The sequence below is a fragment of the Perca flavescens genome, chromosome 1 (assembly GCF_004354835.1).
Source record: "Perca flavescens isolate YP-PL-M2 chromosome 1, PFLA_1.0, whole genome shotgun sequence".
Lineage (NCBI taxonomy): Eukaryota > Metazoa > Chordata > Actinopteri > Perciformes > Percidae > Perca > Perca flavescens.
In genome coordinates, this window is record NC_041331.1 from 31686421 (window position 1) to 31705485 (window position 19065).

The 19065-nt window shown below is 43.3% G+C and overlaps 1 protein-coding gene across 2 annotated transcripts in view; it reads right to left on the reverse strand.

The window, feature by feature from the left end:
- znf710b (zinc finger protein 710b) overlaps positions 1–19065 on the reverse strand; it is a 34580-nt gene that overhangs the window by 3825 nt on the left and 11690 nt on the right. Inside the window, exons 1-4 of one of the 2 annotated variants that reach the window (XM_028584566.1) lie at positions 9451–9516; positions 6204–7790; positions 2540–2731; positions 1857–2028 (exon numbers count right to left, since the gene is read on the reverse strand). In XM_028584566.1, the coding sequence (XP_028440367.1) occupies positions 1857–2028; positions 2540–2731; positions 6204–7790; positions 9451–9495 (1996 nt within the window). In that variant the 5' untranslated portion in view covers positions 9496–9516. Of the gene's footprint in view, positions 1–1856; positions 2029–2539; positions 2732–6203; positions 7791–9450; positions 9517–19065 lie in introns of those variants that run through there. The other variant, XM_028584575.1, reaches the window with a different exon arrangement.

A 19065-nucleotide genomic window follows, 5' to 3' on the forward strand; every position in this document is an offset into this window, starting at 1 on the left:
AGTCAAACAAAAATATGGTGTTTTTTTTTTTTATTAAAACCATGTAAACCTATTCTGATATAACCTTTAAATACAATTATGAACCAGAAGATGAGCACAATATGAGCACATTAACACATTCAGGCTGTGCACGCTGATGGTCTGTTACTATCAAATATTACTTCAAAATTATAATTACAATTAAAGATTTATCACAAACAATGTTAACCACTTATATTTGAGGGCATGTGTGAGTTTTAGAGCTTTGATGTAGGCTTCCAAGCTGTACGGCCAGGCCAGTAGCAGGTTAGTGATGAGAGGCTCACTCCAGTGAATTGTGGACTCAAGTAGAGATTTTTTTTTAAATAGTGACTACTGGCAAAAGCAAGTGGCAAAATAGTCATCACTGCTTCTTTACTTACCATTACTGTATCCCCCTTGTCATTTGTGTTGCATGTATAGGTACAAGTGCCAACAACTAACAATTTAAATAATAATACAACTATATAGTTCACTCAAAAAAATAAAAGGTCGGGGGTGATGATGGTTATTTAATCAGTGGGTTTGTCGGGCAGATTTCAGGCCAGAAACACTTCAGGCAGCTACAGCCCAGGACGTTTGAAGCTGCTATGGCAACAAGTGACAGCTGCCGCTAGCATAGCTTTAGATCAACAGTCCGACCAATAATCACTTACATAATTACAATATGGCACATCTAAACAAAATCAACAATGACCACTAACATGACCCCTTAAAGTGATGGTTCGGAGTAATTTCACCCTAGGGTCCTTTGCACCATGACCTCGAGCCAAACACCCCCGCAGAAACTTTTTTCACCTGGGTCTAACATTGGGAGAGTTAGTGTAGAGTAGCGTTATCAGCTGAATAGCTTATTAGCGCAGGGGCTAATGGACCCACGTTTGTATCTCGTAAATGACCCCACTAATAATGCCCAAAATGATACCAAACTTCTACACTAGTACATATATGTTATGTACTCCTAAAACGATGGATTGGAAAGTTTGTAAGTACACCAGAAGTTTATGAACACTTGCCTGCTCTCTTCTGCTCTCTGCTGTTGTTGCTGCTGCCGGCAGTAAGACGAGTGCTTAGGGCCGTCTACAAATTACTACACCGAAAAAAGATACAACAAAAATATTTTTTAATTTAACTTTTTTTTTTAAAGTAAGTGCTGTAGTATAACTAGCAGGAGACAAATAATAGCTGAGATAAGTTTGGAGACATTACCTTATTTAATCATTAAATTAATAAATATTTTTGTTGCATCTCTTTTCGGTGTAGTAATTTGTAGACGGCCCCTAAGCACTCGTATTACTGCAGGTAGCAGCAGCAGCAACAGAGAGCAGAAGAGAGCAGGCAAGTGTTCATACACTTCTGGTGTACTTACAAACTTTCCAATCCATCGTTTTATGAGTACATAACCTATTTGTACTAGTGTAGACGTTTGGTATCATTTCGGGCATTATTAGTGGGGTCATTTACGAGATACAAACGTGGGTCCATTAGCCCCTGCGCTAATAAGCTATTCAGCTGATAACGCTGCTACACTAACTCTCCCAATGTTAGACCCAGGTGAAAAAAGCTTCTGCGGGGGTGTTTGGCTCGAGGTCATGGTGCAAAGGACCCTAGGGTGAAATTACTCCGAACCATCACTTTAAGGACTTAGCTAATGTTAGCAATTCATTGCGGTTAAACAAAGAAAGCGCGATTACGTAAAAAAACAAAAACAAACAAACAATAGATTAGATAATTATGTAATAATTGTTACAGGCCTAGTGGAGCTTAAACATTCAATCCACCTTCACTGGATAAATAACAGAACAGTTTGTGTGACAACAAGGTGCAGCCGGCCTCACCTTGTCCTTCTGGTGAGACGTCCATGCCGTGCTTGACTTTCATGTGCCTGCTGAGGTTTCCCTTCAGGTTGAACTTACTGGTGCAGTAGGGACACTTGAAGGGCTTACTGCCAGCATGGAGATGCATGTGGCCCAGCAGGTTGTACATTCTGTTGAAAGACTTGCCACATACCTGAAAAAAAAGAAACATAACCAAATATATTGACATTTAAAAAACACAACCTAGGGCTGTAAAATGTGAGTAATCAAGAAAAACGATTATTTTGCACATTACTTCTTGCAAGTTAACTCTTATTATACTTTTATATTATAATGGGAAAAGTATGGAGGGAAATTTCACAGGTTCAAGGTGTTTTCACTGTTTTTTGAATTCAGTAATGAACAAAAGCAACGTCTTTCCAAAAGTCAAGATTTCAATATTGACCAAAATAATCGAGCCCTAACACATACATAAACTAATTTAAAAAAATATGTTTGCATCAAAGTAGCTGCTTGTACATGTTGAAAACATCCTGCCAGATGAAATTTCTCATCCTCACAAAATCCTGTAATATCAAATTATACTGAACTTCAAATGCGCCATTACATTTCATTTCACACCAAAATGAATTAGAAAATCTTGCTACTATCACCCAGAATATATATATTTTTTTTAATAAAAGGAATCAAGTTCAAACACTCACCTTGCATTTGAATGGCTTCACAGGCAGGTGGACGATCATGTGGGTCTTAAGGGTCTGTTTCTGGATGAAGCTCTTGAAGCAGACATGACACTGGAAGGGTCTGACGCTGTTGTGGATCAGCATGTGCCTCTTCAGGTTGGCGGACAGGGTGAACTCCCGGGAACACACGTCACACTTGTGGCCTTTCATCCCCTGCAGGTTCCAAAGAACAGGAAAGGGTTAATCATTCAGATATAGAAATGTGTACCGTTTTTTCCTCATCACATTGTTCACTAAAAATGAGACATGTGGATTTATTGCTCAATTCAACGGTCGTTTGAACTGTTAGGGGGAGGTGCGAGAGAGTTGAAAGGAGGACGCTGGGTGATGTGAAAGGGACAAGTGCATTCTGGTTTGTTGTTAACGGGATGCAATTGATTGTAGTCTGGCTGCCTGCTTGTCAACATAGTTAGCAGTTGGAGCTGCCACAGTGGCAGTGGCACACAGCTCATGGAGGCAATTAAGGTACTTTGAAAACCTTAGCACCAGATTGAGGGTCAAAGATCGCAGTCCTTCTTTGAGTCATAACTGGAGATGCACCGATAGAACAGCCGGTGACCGGAATTGGCCGGTTTTCACGTGCTCGGCCACGACCGGCGACCGGCAGGTCAATCTGACATATGCCGATTTCATGCCGGTCAACGCTACAATTAACTGACAACATAAGTTATACGAGTTACGGTTCTCAAGGATGCACGCACACACGGACGCGACAGCACAGTCTCTTTTTCCTTTCTCTCAACTTTTCCGCCGTGTGAAGCGAGTGTCCTCGCTATTCTCGCACATGTAGGGAACCTCGTGAATTAACCTGCAACATGTCAGCTGTTTGGAAATTCTTCAGCGTCTGTGCAGAAGATAACAAGTTTGCAATAAGCAACACCTGTAAGGAAAAAGTAGGGCGTGGAGGGAAAAACCAAAATCACTTTTTTTTGTGTGCGATATTGGATGTGAAAAGAAGGAAATGGTTATAACATTGAACTTTAGATGTGTGTGAATTTCCCACACCAGGAGTAATTTATATAGTTCTATTTTATAGTGATCCATTATCGGTTCAAAAAAATCTATGCAAAAATGCAAAATGTTCAATTAAAGAAAAGATAGAAAATAAATATTTGCGTGTGCTGTAAAGTGGTTCGAGAATCGTGGTAAGAAGCGGCTAAAATCGGTATCGGCTGGCCTATCTCATAGAAAATCGGAATCGGCCAAGAAAGTTGTAATTGGTGCCTCTCTAGTCATAACTCCGTCAAATCTGAACATACAGACATGATATAAATATTTTAAGATTCAGAGTGACTGGCACATTAAACCGCTTAGCAATCATAAGAAATACGCCATTCTTAACTCCAGAACTTGGCTAAGAATATGTTTTATCAAAGTCATCCAGTGATAATTCTACTGTACATCCATAAGCATATTGCAACCAGAAGCGGCTGATAGCTAATTGGGCACATTTTGAATGGTGTCAATTCGCCAAAAATGTAAACAAGGGTGCAAAAAGAGATTGTAGCCCACCGCGTAACTCACTGAATTCATGGCAACATTGCACTTCCTGTTTACATCCTCCAAAGCATCACGGGAACTGTAGTTCCAAAACAATGAGAGATGATTATCCGTCATAGAAGTAGTGAGACTGAGGAGGGGCCACAGTGTCAAACTTTGAAAACCCCTGGCTTAAATTGTGCTACTGTAGCCTAATATCTAATGTCATCCACAAAACAACAGGAACGTTTTTGTCAAACATGCAGGCCAAAGAAGAGCATGACGGCCGTGATGGCAAAGCAACCGTTTGCCTGGGGTGAGAGTGGCAGTTTTGTTGAACATTTTAACCTAATGATATTCACATCCTGCCTGTGAGAGGTCGATTTGTCATTTGTTTGACTTTATCAAAATTCACGGCAGCCATTTTGGGCATACCAAAATAGATTACTACAGTTAGAGGGGGGGAGCCCTTTCTACGCATCCTTATTCTGTTCCTGTAATATTCTCAACCACACGCAACAGTATATGTACAAACACATGCTCATGCAGAACACATGAGCAGACAATTCCCGACATCTAAGGCCTTGAGGCTTGTCTCAATGAATGTGCTGCTGCACCATACACTGCACTCTGCAGTTTAGCACACAAACAAGTGGATCTGAATAACTGGATTCTGGTTTATGGAGAAGAACAAATAAGTATTACAGGTCACCAGTGGGTCGAGAGACGATGTTTGTATAAGCCAGACAAATCTGGCAGACTGTCCGTCTCCCCACAGTCTGCCCACCTGTGCTGTGTTGCTGTTGTCCACCAGGGGGAGCAGTGAACAGACATCATCAGGCTCAAATACAAAAGAGAACATTCTCTCCACTGAGAATACTGACTGCTCTCTCATTTCCATGATGATTGTGGCTCAGGGTTTTTTGTTCCCCTGAAAGTGATCACATTTATAAATCCTTAGGAATTCAGCATTTTCTTGTGTGAGTTATATTAGAAATGCTATCCATCCGTTGCTCCATCTATCTGTGGGAAGTAAAAAGTCTAGCAATTCATCTATCTGTGGGAAGTAAAAGGTCTAGCAATTTCCAAAAAATGCCTCGTTCCAAAAGGTGAAATAAAGAGTGCGGTTTCAGAGAAATGTCAAGATGTCACATGTTGTGTATTTTAGAACAACAAAATGATCAAGGCCTAAAAACTGGACGAATTGAGGAAATGATAGTCCTGTGGTAATATTAAATTAATTGTGCTCCCTCAGTGTCCTCATCTCCCTTTTCCTCACCTGTGTGTGTGTGTGTGTGTGTGTGTGTGTGTGTGTGTGTGTGTGTGTGTGTGTGTGTGTGTGTGTGTGTGTGTGTGTGTGTGTGTGTGTGTGTGTGTGTGTGTGTGTGTGTGTGGAACACACAGGGGGCACTGAGCAATTACAGACATTTCATTCAGTCAAAGTCTATAATGAGGAGTAGGCTACATGAAGACGCTCAGTATTGTGCATGTACAGACTCAAATCTTTGTGAAAATGCAGCACTGAACAGATACCTATTCTACTTCTCATTTCCTTAATTAAAAACATTTAAAGTGAAAGGGACTTTTTTTTACAGCTTACAGGAGAATTATCTTGCAACAGATCTGTCCTTATTTGTTAACATGAACAAACCTCTTTCAAAAAGGTAGAATCTCAAATTCTCTCCAGGGCACACATCCTGGAGCTTGCTCTATTGAATAGAGAATGAGTGATTAACTGTGTTCAGGGTTATCCTGATCCAAACTTGTTAGCACTACAATGAAAAAAAGCCTTATATGAACAGAAAAAAACAAGCAAATTCTGACCTTGGTGTGGGACATTTTGCTGTTTTCTATCCACTTCTGTTCTGACCCCAGAAATCCCATGGTAGGCCTAAGACACAACGGACCCAGTACAGAGTATGGACGCCTGCCAGGGTAAGTTCTCCTACCTGCCTACTTCACCCAGATCTCAATGGGTAAAGCACATAAGATGAACACAGGTGTGGTAGCCACCCTTTGCCGATCTGATAGTTCCCCCTTTTTTGTGTGCCTGTTTGCTTTCGCTATCTATTCTCATTTTCTTGTACATGACAAAAGAAAACCCCTTAACAATCTCATTATCTATGCAGGTAATATGTATCAGTACCTTATGAGTGAGTGAGTGCTGACGTAAGTGGTGGAGCTGCACAAACTCCAGGCCGCACTGGGAGCAGGTGTAAGGCCTCGGGCTCTGGTGCTTCAGCAGGTGGTTCTGGAGCTGGCTACGGTAGGCGAACGACTTGTTGCACTCAGTGCACTGGAAGGTGTGGGGGCCCTGGTGGCTGGTTTGGTGGCGTTTGAGGTGGGCGTAGGTGGGGAACTCCATGCCACACTGAGAGCAGACATGACAACGTCCGCGCTCGTGCTTCACCTCGTGCGCCCGCAGCTCGCTGGGATAAGCAAAGCCGCGGCGGCAGAAGCGGCAGCTGTAGGGCTTGACGTCAGTGTGTTGGAGCATGTGTCGCTTCAGGTGGCTGGTCTGGGTGAAGCCCTTCTTGCAGACGGTGCATTTGTGGGGACGCGTGCCTTGGTGGGTCAGCAGGTGTGTTTGAAGATGACTGGGCTGCTTGAAGAGCTTCCCGCAATGTGGACAGGCGTGTGGCTTGATGCCATTGTGGCCCAGGATGTGCGTGACCAAGTTGTATTTGGAGGTGTACGATTTATCACACATGCGGCACTTCCAGCGCTTCAGACCATCTCCCACATCCACGCAGTAAGATTCATCAATCTGGATATTGATATCTAGCCGGTCCACTCTGCGGCCGCCGTGGCGACGAGGAGGCTGGGGGTGCGGAGGCTGCTGATGCTGCGCTCCTGCGTTCCCATCCGTCCACATCATGTTCTGGCTGCCGTCTTCGTACTCGCCCGCCATGCCCATTTCGGCCGAATCATAGCTGCCCACTTCGCTGGTCTGGAAGTAGCTGCTGATGGCTTCGTCCTGCTGGGTGGGCTTCATCATGTTGTTCCCCTGGTGTTCTACCTCCTCTTCGTCCTCTCTGCCACCTCGACCGTGGCCCCCCATTGGGCGCTGGCTCTGCAGCCCTCTGTGGCCCTGCTCCCCTCCTCTGTGGCTCACCTGGGGGGGAGGAGGGTGACCGTGTGTGTTGGCTTGCGGCTGGTTGGATGCTTCCCGCTCACACTCTACACAGTTCTTGTTGGCGCCTCTGAGGGTGGCTGGATCCACCTGTACCAAACCACCTCTGGTAGCCAGATTGTTGAGCATGTGGACACAGGAGGACATTGCAGAGTTCACCACTTCCCCTTTCACATGGGAAGAGGACACATGGGATGAGGACACGTCACCGCCTTGAAGGCTGTGGCGATCGGGGCCCAACATTTTCGCGTCCGGATGTTGAGGGGGCCCCTGCTGCCACCTCCTCTGACTGCAGCTGGGTTGCATCTGTCCGTCTTCTCCCAAGTTGTCTCCCAGATAATCTCCGTTGGCTCCGATAAGCTGGTCTGCGTACTCGTAGTCGACGCCGTCTACTGGTGGTGCGGGGGACTCTTTGGGTTCGCCGGTGTAGAAGCCGTTGGGTGCAATGGTAGCGCCGAACACTTCATTCTGGGAGATGAGACCTAGCACGGCGGCCTGGGCCAGGGACAGCACGACTACGGGGTCTGTCTGTGTGCCTATGTCCACCAGCCTGGCCATTACCTTGGGCTCACATCTACCCAGGCGCCGGCTTGCCTCCTCCTGGAACAAAAAGTGACACAAATAGGCATCAGCACTGCAAGGAAGCTATTATCAAAGTATATCTGACTATAGAGATACAATCAGCAAATTGAGGTTGTTCTAACTCATTTTACTACACGTTATTGTGTGGGGGCGGGGGGGAAATGAATGAAATGTCTAAAGTTTAGGAAAAGGTCTGTTTGTTGTTTCAGCCAATTTCTCAACTCTAACTTATGAACAAAATCAGTGTGGAGAAGCTAAGAAAACAATGAAGAACACAACCTCGCTTGCTCTTGATTACTTGAAAACCGCGTGCATTTGTCAATACACGGCAACAAACAATCTAAACTAAGGCAGAAAAGTAATGACAATAATGTGGCTTCAGTCACACTACAGCATACTGTCCTTCAATGAGAATGTGTCCGTCATCAAAAGTGATCCAATGAGGAAAAAAAGATGTCGAGGCTCATCATCCAATCAGAGTGTCTCTTTAAGCCGGTTGTTGACAGAGATAGGAGAAAGACACAGAGAGAGAAAGAAATTTTGATTGAATCACATTTGATTGATTTAAATTTGTGAAGGAGCCCTTAATTGCAAATAGCCAAATCTTTAGATCTAGGGACTGAGACACAAACACTATGAAAGACAACATCCTAATCCTGCGTGCTAACCATGTATGGCTCTGTGTGTGTGTGTGTGTGTGTGTGTGTGTGTGTGTGTGTGTGTGTGTGTGTGTGTGTGTGTGTGTGTGTGTGTGTGTGTGTGTGTGTGTGTGTGGGGATTAGATGGCCTACTGGTCTACACAAAAACACACACATTCAAGTGCAAGAGGGGGAAAAAAGAAAAAGACAAAACTGAGCAAGATTAAGAAATAAAAAAAAGAATGTAAAAGCAAGAGAGGAGACAAAAACAGAGGAGAGCAGAGAGAGAACACAGAGGGAAAAGAGGAAAAATCTGAGACAGAGGGAGAGAGGGAAGCAGGAGAGAGAGAGAGCTTAGAGCAGGCAAGAGTCTAGTGGAGGGGAGGGGGGAGAGAAAAAAGAAAAAAGAGAATACGAAAGGTAGAGGGAGAGTGAAGGAGAGATAAGGAGAAGAGGGGGTGGGGGGATGGAAAGAGGAAGGGAGAGAGAGAGAGAGAGAGAGAGAGAGAGAGAGAGAGAGACAGACAGACACTGGAGAGGGAGGGGGAGAGCTGAGTGAAAAGTGAGAGAGGGTGAGTGTGGCAGCAGTCAAAAGAGAGCAAGAGGGAGAAAGAGAGGAAAAAAAAAAAGATATGTAGAGACAGAGAGGCAGGGAGAGGCAGTGAGCAACCAGGAGACAGAAGGAGAAAGAAAATGACAAAATGAAAGCCAGACAGAATGAAAGATTAAAAAAAAATTGTGAAGTGAAAAAGATCAAGTGAGAGAAAAAGAGGAAGGAAGAAGAGTTTTTAAAAAAGAAAGCTCAAAAGAAGGCAAATAAAGTCAATACCAGACACAATCCTTAATTAGTGAGAAATAAAAAATCTGCAAAGGGCAACTTTAAAAAAAAAAAAAAAAAAAAAAAAAAACCTACAAAAGAGCCAAAGCATCTCTGAAGGCCGCTTCCTACCTGTCTATCAGCTGGGAGTGGGATCAACCCATGTTGCCCACCACCTCAGTAAACTACCCAACATGCTACGAGTGAGAGCCAATAAACTCACCACGCTCCTCCTGCTGTGAGGTTTCAGGTGCTTTAAGGATCTCATTCTTCAGTGCGAGTGCTGAGTGAGAACAGGCTACGTTCGCCTCTGATTTATACGGGAGGGATGAGGGGAGGCGGGGCTAACATTGCCCGCCTCCACCCCGCTTCATCTTCTTCTTCAACACAGTTTCGGCAGGGACTCTGGTCACACCAGCCAGACCAGACCAGACCCAAACAAACAAACAAATATTCTTCCAACAAATCAGCGTGTGGCCTGTAGGTTTTAAAAAACAAATGAACTAACAAAAAAAAAAAAAAAACGTGCAGCTCATATATCACACAATGCTCCTTGCTAGTCTGATGATAAATGGGTCACCTCAAAGTCACAAGACACAAACACCACCAACAACAACAAAAATTAAATCAACATCGTATCAGTCGGAAAATTATGGCTCCAACAGGCTGACTCCCGCCGCACTCTCGCTCCCTTCTTCCATCTCCGTCTGTCATTCCTTGTCTTTGTTTCTTCCTATCTCTGTCTGTCTCTCTTCCATTATCTATTGCTGAGTCTCTCTCTCTCTCTCTCTCTCTCTCTCTCTCTCTCTCTCTCTCTCTCTCTCATTCATCAAGTAAGGTTTATGAGTACGGAAAAGTGTTGGAAGATTGTTTCATGCACAGATTTGAATGCAAGTGTGTGATAGAGAAAGGGAAAGAAGAACATAGGGAGGGAGGGAGGGAGAGAGAGAGGGAGAGAGAGAGAGAGAGATGGAAGGTGACTGACAAGGAGATGGGCGAATAGAAGAGAGGGAAAATGGAGAAAGAGAGGAAGCAGGAGTGGAAGAAAAGAATACTGAAGAAAAAGAAAGGGGAGGGGTGGAAGGGAGAGAAAGAGAGAGAGAGAGAGAGAGAGAGAGAGAGAGAGAGAGACGGAGGGGGATGGGAAGAGTGGAGCAGAATGCGGTAAAAGAATAAGAAGAAATGGAAGATGGATGGAGGGAAAGAAACAGATGAGAGTAAAGGGACAGCTAAAGGTATTGTGCGACTCTTAGCGATGCAGCAAACATGCCAACGTATCCCTCTCTCCACACACACACACACACACACACACACACACACACACACACACACACACACACACACACACACACACACACACACACACACACACACACACACACACACACACACACACACACACACACACACACAGAAAAGACGTTTGAGGTATTGTGAAAAACTATCATCTCTTTTCACTACATCTCACGACAAGCAAAATTAGGGAAGCGTGGAGACATGCGATAGCTGCCGCGGGGCTGTGAGACGGGGCCAACGGTGGCCTGAGAGTTCACAAAGGTCATGCCAATGCAGAATCTGAGACAACATAAAAGCTGCAGACTATGGAGGCAAATGAGAAAACGGGAATCAATAGACTGACTGACTCTTCCTCCCAAGAAATGAATACATGTGCATTACATACACAAAAACTACATTCAAGATGTCTTCTATGCATATCAACACTTTGGATAGTGTCAACACATGGGAGGACTCGTAAATGGGTGCAATTAGACAAACCAAAGCCTGATTTACTTTGCTGGAATTCCCTGAGACGATGTGAGTCAATGGAAGCTAGGTAAGGGTTAATGCCCGACGAGGTGTCCATTGTCAGGTATTAATGGACGGTGAGGCGTGAACCGTCCGACGACATTAGTTTATATTTTAATTTGTTTTACAATCGAAATCTAAAGTTTTTACAAACAATAAAAATCGGTTTCCCTGGTTACACCTGACGGTTTGACTAATACCTGGGAGAATCATTCCCATCCTATAAAGGTTCTTATGCAATGCAAACGTTGTTCACTCCTCCAGGAAATAGGAAGGACCTTAGATACGACTTGCCTCCTTCAGCAACGGGAGATATTTATAGTCCGCTCAGCTACAAGACAGAAAGCTAACGCTATGCTAGCAAGAGCCAAAGTCAATCACATTGTATACAGTTGACAATCGTTAAAAATAATTTGACAGTATGTTGAACAAGACATGCTAGCTATCCAGCCATGCCACTGTCCCCAAAACAATATTACAACTTTTACAAACAATTTTATCCGTGATGTGTAACGTTACTGTAGGCCGCATAACAGATTCACATTTCCTTTTTGTATTAATGTAGCGCATTCATTTACAGTAAACAGTCAGTTTCATCAAAACTACTTTAGTAGGTGTCCTACATCACTTTTTTTATGGACACCCTGCAGCCAATCAGAATCTAGTATTCACCCAGACCATGGTATAACAAGAGTTAATGGACAGTTGATTGTAATTGTAGATGCAGGTGTGCATTATAAATGAGTGTATGAGCCCATGCAGTGCATGTTAAAGGTGTGATCTCTCTACCAACATGTTGTATAACAACAACATTAATTTAAATAAAGCGATCATCTTTCCTTTAGAGCAAGCATGCGCTCTCCCACGTCAAAGAACACAACTACAGTAATAACAGTCAGAGCTCTTGGTTTTTAATTGCAATGTGAAGAACAGCCCTGTGTTTAACATGGGCTAGACATCTACGGTTTGTTTTTATAGTATTGCCCCCTTTCCAGCTCATTTTTACATGGCTCCCTTGGGAGATACAGTGAAAAACACTTTGACTTTAGGTGTCAAAAAAGAAGCGACACAACTGATCACTTTGCGAAACCAAGGATGTTGAACTTTTGCTTTATTGTTGCAAATAAGTTCCTATTTTCTTTAAATTGATGGTTGCCTATGATCAGAGAGATACATTTTTCCATCAATAGGAAACTAAACAGACCATTCTCCTAATAACAGCTACACTCCATGCCAAGGGGTGTGACTTACATTTCTCAACAACAAGAACTCCCGCACTCTTGGGTCCCGTTCACAAACTCGGATCAGGGAATCACAGCTTTGAAAAATAGCAAGATTTCACTAATAATTTGATCCAATTACCACTACCACAACATATGGTGCAGATACATGTAGATACATACATACAGGTACGCAAAGCCAATGCACAGCAGTGCAGACAAATAGATAAATCTGGATAAAAAACACACTGAGGTGGGACAGAGCTAACTAATAGACAGTTTGGCCATAGCAGTCTCTGCAGGCAGCCATTTTAGCTCCACATTACGGCTCTATAAGAGTGCGTCCAGAACTTCTGATTCAAAGTCATAAGGCATCTCACATGGCGATATTTGGGTATATATTAGTCATAGTGCTGAAACAATTCGTCAATTAGCAAAAACAATTAATATTTTATCAAGCAAAATGGCAAACATTCACTGGTTCCAGCTTCTCAAATGATTGCCGTTTTTAATTGCTTTACATCATTATACATTTTTGGGCTTTTAAATTAAATAACCTTGGACTTAGGAAAAGTGTGAGGAGCATTTTTAATGATTCAGTAAAAAATAATAATTGTTTATGCCCCATGTTTTTATGCACACAGGCTTTGTACCTTCGACTTTTTTATCAAAAACCCACATAACATATAACATTGTCTTTGGGAAACATGAACTGGAATTTAACTTCCAGAAACAGGGGCGCCTGATAACTCTTCACTTTGCAACTCTATTATTCTGAAAACATTTCAAATCATTCCCAGCCCGATCAGCAACACTTGCATTTTACCTGCTGTAAAGCCTCAGCAAGCTTCCAGCTCAGTTTATGAGGTCATCCTCACGGTGAACCTGAAAGGTGAGGCCATCACCTGGTTCATCTAGTTTACATTGCATGCGAGGACGATGACATATCATTGGTGATTGTTGTAGCCCCGGTAAGTTAGCCACTTGTTGAACGTAGACTAACAGAAGCGACCACCATGTTGGGGTAAACGGCTAGTCTTGGGGCCGATTGGTAAACGAGGCAGGCAGTTATAGTTGGGTTAATGTGGATAACAGAGGTCAGTAAATAGCACCAAAGATGGACGGGTTAAATAAGAAACAAATACATAGTGATGGGGAGAGAAGCTTTTAGTCAAGATACAGCTTTTATTGTAGAATTCTAACTGTTTCTACCCCTAACGTGTTTGTTTTTTCTGTCATTTTTTAAATAAAGTTTGTATCATAAATGTCATGGAGTGTGGTAAACAACAGGATAGAGAGAACATGGAGGAAAGAAAGAGAAAGGGAAACGGCAGAGGACAAAATGGGGGCGTAATAGAGGAAGCAGAGAGAGAGAGAGAGAGAGAGCGAGAGAGAGAGAGAGAAAACAGAACAGATGATTGCATGGAATGAAAGAGGGATTGAAGGGGGAGGGAGGGGAGGAGATAAAGAGAATGGAGATGGGAGGGGGAGTGAGTGAGTGAGTGAGTGAGTGAGTGAGGGAGTGAAATGGTGGAGTGAAAGAGAAAAGGAGAGAGAAAATGAAAGGCAGCAGAGGGGGAGGGGAGGATGAACAGAAAGAGCAAGAGAAGCGAGAGAGAGAGAGAGAGAGAGAGAGAGAGAGAGAGAGAGAGAGAGAGAGAGATGGGGCAGGGAGCAACGTGAGAGCAAGACAGAGAGAGGGAGGGGCAGTGTGCAACGTGAGAGAGGAAGAGAGAAAGAAAGAGAGAGAGAGGCAAAGAGAGAGAGGAGAGGGAGGGGTAAAGCGTGATGGAAACCAAGAGCAAGAGAGGAAAAAAACCGAGGGAGAAAAAAAGAGAGAGAGAGGGGGAGTGAGGAGGGAGGGAGAATGAAAGAGGGAGAGGAGGAAAGAGGAACAGAGAGAGGGGGAGGGGAAGAGAGCAGGAGAGAGAAAAACAGAAAGAGGGAGCAAAAAAAAAAAAAGGGAGCGAGGGAGAAAGAGAGCACAAAAGCTATCTCGCTCTATTTTGTGGTTTCACGAACATGGCTGCAGCAAAAGAAGAATGGCATTATTGGTTTTAACAAGTCCTCTCCGACACACACACACACACACACACACACACACACACACACACACACACACACACACACACACACACACACACACACACACACACACACACACACACACACACACACACACACACACACACACACACACATCACTGTAGGTGAAAACAGCTCCATCAAGGTATATTGTGATGTGGTCCCAGATGGGATGCTAGGTGTTCCTAAAAAGGCCCCATTTTATTCTTCTCAACTGCTAAGATGCTTCACAGTAGAGTACAACTGTTATATCGGCCCATGTTATCTTATCACAGATATATTGGTATCCTGTTTGTATGTACAGACAACTATAACTGGATAATGTTGATACTGAAGAAAACAAACAGGAGTGTCGGACTGGGGGGATAAAGAGGACTGAGTACCCAGGGCCCTCATGTGAGGAGGGCCCAAAAAGATACTAGAATGAATAGCTGTGGATGCAGGGAGGGGGCCATTGAAAATGCCTTTCTACGGGGCCCAGAATTTTGTGCTACGCCTCTGAACGCAAACATGATGAATCAAATGATTCTAAACTTAGGGAGATCCTGTTATCCTCGGAAAGTAGCTGACAATGGTTTTCAGGTGATTTACATGTAATCTGGGAGTCTTCTGGACCCACAGCCAGCTGCTCCGAAGCCTGGCAACCCCCAGACGGCAAGTATGTTTAGTTACGTCGGTTTCTCTCTGCCGTTGTTTTTTCACATAGAACCGGGCTGGTTACAGTTAACTGACGTTATAGAGGCTATCGGAGCTAACGTTAGGCTGTGAAAGACAAAAGGCAGAGAGAAACAGACTCACTTACGGTTTGGGAGCTCCAGGTGAAGTAGTGAAAGACGCCACCGTAAATGTACGGTAAAGCCAGAGGCTGAATGCGGTCAAGTCGTTAGTACGAAACAGTGCACACAGATGAGGCGCTATTCTCGGTTTTTCTGTGGTGGTAGGCTTTCTTCTTCTTCTTCAGCATCTAGCAGCAGACTAGAACATTTGTTACGTTAGGCGTATATACTGCCCCAGTCAGGTCCAGAAGGATTGCATCCCCCGGTACCTACGATACTGTAGAAAAATGACTACAGTCACATTTACAGAACTTGAAATACTGGTTCCTGTGACATCCCTAAAACCAACATGGCATCATGACTTTGCGTTAAACATACACGCCACTTTCCTAAAGTCAGGCGAGAACGTGCCGTACTATCGTGAGTGTAAAAAAAAAGATAAAAAAAGGTTGAGTTTAGGAAAAGAACATTGGGAAAGGCTTTAGTAGCACAAAAACATGACAAAAACACGACGGTGTTCATAATTGGCGTGTCATACATACGCCACTTTATGAGATCAGTCTGCTAAAACAGAGAGCACTGGAATTAAATCACTTCTCAGGATCAGCATTGAGGACAAGTATTGGTGGATTTCTTTAATAAATAAGTTATCCTTTTCAAAAACATTACGATCCCTATACAGGAGTGAAAAAGATGTACTCAGGAAGCATCAGCTGATTAGGTGCAATATGTGCCCACATTTGAAATTCAGGTGATAGTAATACACTTGGAAGGAAGACATAACATTAGAGTACGAATGTGTGACACATTTCGCCATTTTAAGCCTTCAAAGGACACAGGAAGAGCAGGAGAATACAGAAGAGCTGACTTCTCAGGGCCAGAATATTTTTTACCACTGTGAAATGTGAGGGGGTCCTGAAACACCGAGCTGACCTCAGAGAACTAGTGCCAACAAAGGCATAAGAAGAAATAACTCATCAGTTAGTTACTCATCAGAGTAGTTAACTAGACAGTTTACTATGCTGAGGTCTAAATCTGCAACTCAGTCAAGCTGGTGTTGCGTTTAAGGTGTATAAGCTGCAGTTCTAAAAAAAAAATAAAGTACGCTTCTAACAAAGTGCTGGATACCTGATCTAATAGCACCTCAAAATTGTTTTGCATTTTTTCATGGTAGATTAGGTGCTGCTTCCTAAAGTGGCTGAATCTTTTTGGTTTCCTCCATTACAAGTGTGGGGGGAGGGGGGCAGTCGCACCAAGCCAACCTGTTAAGAGCCACGAGCAGGCGAGCCGTGTTTGCATAACTTGACTGTTTTTTTCCATTACAATGCGGTGGCGTGGTAAAAGGCGATGCCCATCTTGCTCACCTTGAACACAGCTAGTAAGCAGGTTTCTAGCGGTGGTTCAGGTTTGCATTAAGTGGTAAAATGGGCACTCTGAAAATTCTCTTCTTATTCCTATGCAGTGGTCCAGGCGTTGGCAGCTTTGAGCAGGCAGCCTGTCTTCAGAGATGATACATGGGTGGAGCGTGACCATAAACAGGACCAACATCTCCAGGCAGATTTGCTCAGCTTTATACAGCGTTCATATACTTTACACAGATGCTGGTTACAACTGAACTCAACGTTTCCCAAAGTTAACTTACAGAGATGGATGTGATGCTTGCGGGAGATTGTTAGAGAGCACTGATGCCGTTCTGGAGACATTTGTTTTTTTCCCTTTCCTAATTTGTCACCCATATTTATTTCTCTCCCAAATGTTGCTCCCGTCTCCCAGCACTCCTTTACTGGTCACGTAATGTAAATTTTAACTTTTAACTTGAGAATTTCATCACAAACTTTTACAAGCAATACAAATACCAGCATGCTAGATCTGACGCTAATCAGCACAATGAAGGGGAGGAAGCCCCCTCCTTAGACACACATGCAGCCAACATCAACAGCAGCCCTGGCACAGAATAGCCATTTCAAATTTTAGAATCAAAGCGATGAGCACCGAGGGTCGAGCACCACTAGCCATGGGTCCAACTGCAGTTCAGTGACCCGTTAGCCTCTTACTCATTTCTTCAAATTCCACTGGAATAAAGAAAAACAATTAAGTCTAAAGTATCAGGGCAGAGAGTTGGAAGTGCGCGCTTACTTGTGCCACTCTTTCATACATTGTCTTTTTTGTTTTGGGGGCAAATACATGAAAACAATTCAATGCTGATAGGGTTATATGCCTTGAATTGAATGAGATGTGATTTGAAATCCACATTAAACTGCCATCTATGACTATGCCATCAAAACTTACAGCAGGTGTAAACGGCAGATTTAAGGTAGCCTATTTTCAGTGCCTGAGGCAAGTATACAGTATAATATATTTATGAAGCATTTCCTTTGGGAATAAAGTCCTAAATTCTCAAACACATGGTGTGTATGCTGTTCCTGGTAGCATCTCATATTTGTTCTCCTTAAATGTGAGTGAAAAACAGCTAAAGGCCTTACCTACCATACTTTTTAATGTTTCACCCCTATGTTACAAATTCACTTACAATAATAAAATGTCAAGGTATGAAGCCCTGAAACGAAATCACTTTGAACGGAATTATGAGAAAAGGCACAATTTAAAGTGTCAATAAACATCATCACTGCTCTTCTGTTAATTGCTGATGTGGGCCTACCATTTTGTTTTAGTGCTTTGTAACTAACAGTTTCTCTCCCATCCCTCTTTTCTCATGTTTCCATGGATACAACCCCCCCCCGTTTCATCACTTCCTTGTTATCGGTTCCTTCTTGCTGTTCTTTCCCCAACCAAGGACCTAAAAAGTACAATAAAGCCCGTAAAAGAGGAAATTTAAACATCAGGATTCATGTTCTGGTATTATATTAAACCCTGAAGGGAAATTCTGTCTTCACTTGTTCTTTACCAGTTGGAGATCAGCTACACAACAGCGCCCCCAGAGATGAAATAGAGATTTAGTGTCTTGCTCAAGGACACTTCAGCAGGGCAGACATTTGCTAAAACGGAGATCTAAAGTTTGGTTTCCCTGCTCACCATTTCTTAACCCTACAGTGGGTTCATACTATAAATATGGAAATTGAATGGTGCAGTCATGTACTCATGATGTCTTTTTCTCCTATTTTTGCTAGAAAACACGGGAAGATTGATGTGCTCATCATCAAGTTTATCTGTTTCAGGCTCTCAGGTATAGCCCAGCGATACCTGGCAACAGAACAGAAAGCTCAGGGCCTCAAAATACACAGCAGGCAAGCACCTATTGGGTCTGTATAATAGAAAATGTAACACAAAGGACATACGTTCATAAGTATAAATTTAATGGATTACTTTATTTACAGGAGGCTAAAAATCCCATAATGCAACTTCAGAAAATAGGCTTAAATATTTTAACCATTCGATCTGAAATTGATCTGAAATGACACAAACGGCTAACAGCTAACACTTTCATCACTGCATGCAAAGTAGTTAGTCCATTACTAGTCTTGCTCAACCAACTACATTGCTGGGATAAAGCCTGACATTGATGTCCCTCTCCTTTAGCTATCGCTGCTATCGGGGCTTAGCGCCGCCCAGGACGGTTGTGATTGGTTTAAAGAAATATAAATAACCGGAGCATTTTTCTCAACTATCCCAGAATAGATTAGCCTGGTTGACACCAGACCCTTCTCAGTTGTAACTGAGAGTGGGTCTGGGGAACATTCATTCACAGCTCATTTCCAAAGGGTGCGTCACCAACGGACGCCGCTCAAATGCCTCTGGGTGCAATTGGATAGTTCTTCAACCAATCAGACCAACGATCTGGGTGATGTAGCAGCGGCATCAGCGGGTTGCTGCGCTTCAATGTTGAACGTAAACAAAAAGCTGCTTGCCGTCGCCGCGCTATTGTCATCATGTAAAGCCCGCCTCAACGGTTGTGATTGGTGCCTCGATTTGGAAAAATTCGAAATGGCCTTG